The sequence below is a fragment of the Brassica napus genome, chromosome C5 (assembly GCF_020379485.1).
Source record: "Brassica napus cultivar Da-Ae chromosome C5, Da-Ae, whole genome shotgun sequence".
Taxonomy (NCBI): Eukaryota; Viridiplantae; Streptophyta; class Magnoliopsida; order Brassicales; family Brassicaceae; genus Brassica; species Brassica napus.
The window spans coordinates 48,647,639-48,650,401 of record NC_063448.1 but is presented as its reverse complement, the minus strand read 5'-3'; the positions used below and the strand labels follow the sequence as shown (position 1 = coordinate 48,650,401).

At 32.2% G+C, this 2,763-nt stretch overlaps 1 protein-coding gene across 1 annotated transcript; it reads left to right on the top strand.

The window, feature by feature from the left end:
* Positions 1-1,367: 1,367 nt before the first annotated feature.
* On the top strand, positions 1,368-2,543 carry LOC106402425 (ethylene-responsive transcription factor 4-like). The gene has a single exon (XM_048757030.1). The coding sequence runs from the start codon at positions 1,640-1,642 to the stop codon at positions 2,291-2,293; it is 654 nt and encodes a 217-aa protein (XP_048612987.1). The 5' UTR covers positions 1,368-1,639; the 3' UTR covers positions 2,294-2,543.
* The last annotated feature ends 220 nt before the right edge of the window (positions 2,544-2,763 follow it).

Here is a 2,763-nt window from a genome sequence, read left to right as displayed (position 1 = left end):
ATAACAAAAATAAATTAAGTGAACAACTAAGATATTTTTTTGGTTTGCAGAGTTTTAGAAGTCAGTTTATGCTGATGATAAAAAACAATATTTTTGGATATTTTTTTTTTATTTAAGTTTCTTTTTTTATATTTATACAAATAACATATATAATAAAGATTTTTTTAAAATTTATGTGATTTTATATAATGATATTTTACAACAAAAAAATTGATATTAAAGTAAATAAATAATTTTCCCTTTAAAAATGTATCGATTATGTTTTTATGCAACTTCGTACAGATCATCACTTTAATTTTCTAATTTTATTTGCAAATAAACATAGACCAAATTTATTTTTAAGAGAAATAAAAATATATATCTAACCATCTAAGATAAAGAACCAAATTAATACAATGAATACAATTAATTCGATTTGTGTAAATTACATTAAAAATAGTTGTACTTTAATTGGACGAAATCTATGTAACACAATACATCTGTAAAATGAGTAACCGAATCAACCCAAATTCTTGTATCCAAATAAAAAAATTAACTAAAATATTATTTACAGTAATATTTGTATATATACAAATTATAGAATACTTCAACATATTAATAAATAAATATAAAATTCTCAATTAATATCATAGAGATGTTAATCAACTATTACAATTAAGTTCTTTCGTAAAATTTATACATATTTATGAAGTTTCAAAAGACTATAGTTGTTATATTCATTCATGTAACTATGAATTGATCAATACTTCAGTTTAATTTTACTATTTGCTTCTCAAAACAACATATGTTAAACTATGCATAGTCTTACTATAATATATTTAGAAATCAAAGACAGAATCAAATCAAATATAAATATAAAAATTAATCAAATATTTAATTTGTAGAACAAAAATATTAAGGTTCAATCGGAAAAATAAATATTATCCGATATATCCAAATAATAACCAAACATACGAGATATTATATATTCAAAATCATACGTCTAATAAAAATAACATAATATTATTTAAAATAGATCATGTATATTAATTACAACATAAATTATAAAATAATAAAATTTAAAATAAAATGTAGATAAATTAATATAATGTTTTTATTATGTAAATATTTATATCCGTAAATGATCATGAAAAAATCAACTAGTGTTAAATATTTGTCAATTAAGTTTTTAAAAAAATCATCAATCGAATCAAAAAGATTTAGTGATAATATGATATCTCAAAGATTTATATTTTCAATTAAAGCATTTTAAGAATATGTCTATATTTTGATCGAATGCATTTAAATAATTAATGCTTTGAAATATACGCACATAATAATGAAAACTCTTGGTTGTAAAATTAAAAAACACAAATGAAGGGTTGATGGTAGAAAAACAATAGTTCTCGAAGGAGGAAACAGACACACATACACACGTGGCATAGGATAAGTGGAGGTTAAAAAGAAAACCACGAAAACCGCTGGTGTCTGAAAGAGAAGCCGCTAAAGCCATTTCAGGCTTTGACTGTTCACAACAAAGCGCCCCTAAAGGAGCGTCGCTTTTACTCTCTCCTCATCTATATATAAAGAACACACCTTCCGTCTCCTTCCACCTTCAATTATCACACCGTATTCTCTCTTCCTCTCTGATTATTACGTTATGGTCAAGATGGGTTTGAAACCCAACCCGGTAACTCCTAACCCGACCCACTATAATGCCAAAGAGATTCGTTACAGAGGCGTAAGGAAGCGTCCTTGGGGCCGTTACGCCGCCGAGATCCGAGATCCGGGTAAGAAAACTCGCGTCTGGCTTGGCACCTTCGATACCGCAGAGGAGGCGGCGCGTGCGTATGATAAGGCGGCGCGTGATTTCCGTGGCGCTAAGGCGAAGACGAATTTTCTTGAGCTGAATGAGAAGGTGCTCTCCGGTGGAGGCGGTTTCGCGCGGAGCCCTAGCCAGAGCAGCACCCTTGACTATGCTTCTCCTCCGGCGGTAGTTACACCGGCGACTGATGGGATTGTTCCACCTCGACTTGAGCTAAGTCTTGGCGGCGGTGGCGCGTGTTACCAGATCCCAATGGCGCGTCCTCTCTACTTTTTGGACCTTATGGGGGTCGGAAACGGAGGTCGTGGTCAGCTTCCGGTGTCGTCGGCGTTTAGGTCGCCGGTGATGCAGGTCTCTACGAAGATGGCTTGTGGTGCCCAGAGCGATTCTGATTCTTCATCGGTCGTTGATTTCGAAGTTGTGATGGAGAAGAGATCTCAGCCGTTAGATTTAGATCTAAACTTGCTTCCTCCGGTGGAACAGGCCTGAGGTGTTGCCGGTTTCGCGCATGCGTTTTTTGCTTTGCAGCTGAGAGAATAATTTCACGTAGTCTTTTTCTCCAGCACTCTAAAATAATTATTATCGGTTTTTAGAAATTATATAAATCGAGGGAGAAAAAGTATAATTTTTAGATGACATGTATCGTTATGTACATAACCGGAGATCTGAACTTTTGTTGTGCGCTTTTTTGCGACTTGGTTTTCACCATGTTGTTTCTATGCATCTTTTCCTTCTGCAATTTGTTTTTCCAAATTTTCAATTATTAATTTGGTAGTCTTCATAATGCTCATCAAACTTCCATGATGTAATTATCAATACTTGGAAGTTGGAACTACTAGGTACTATCTAATCAATCAGCCGGCATCTTTTATTGGCATTTTCTTTGTTTTGTTAGAGTGATTATTTACAATGTCTGAGTAAAAAGGTGAAATCACTTTTTTTTTTACCAAAAAAAAAAT

Excerpts from the sequence above, each read along its gene's own strand:
- LOC106402425 (XM_048757030.1), top strand. The coding sequence starts at position 1,640 with ATGGTCAAGATGGGTTTGAAACCCAACCCGGTAACTCCTAACCCGACC.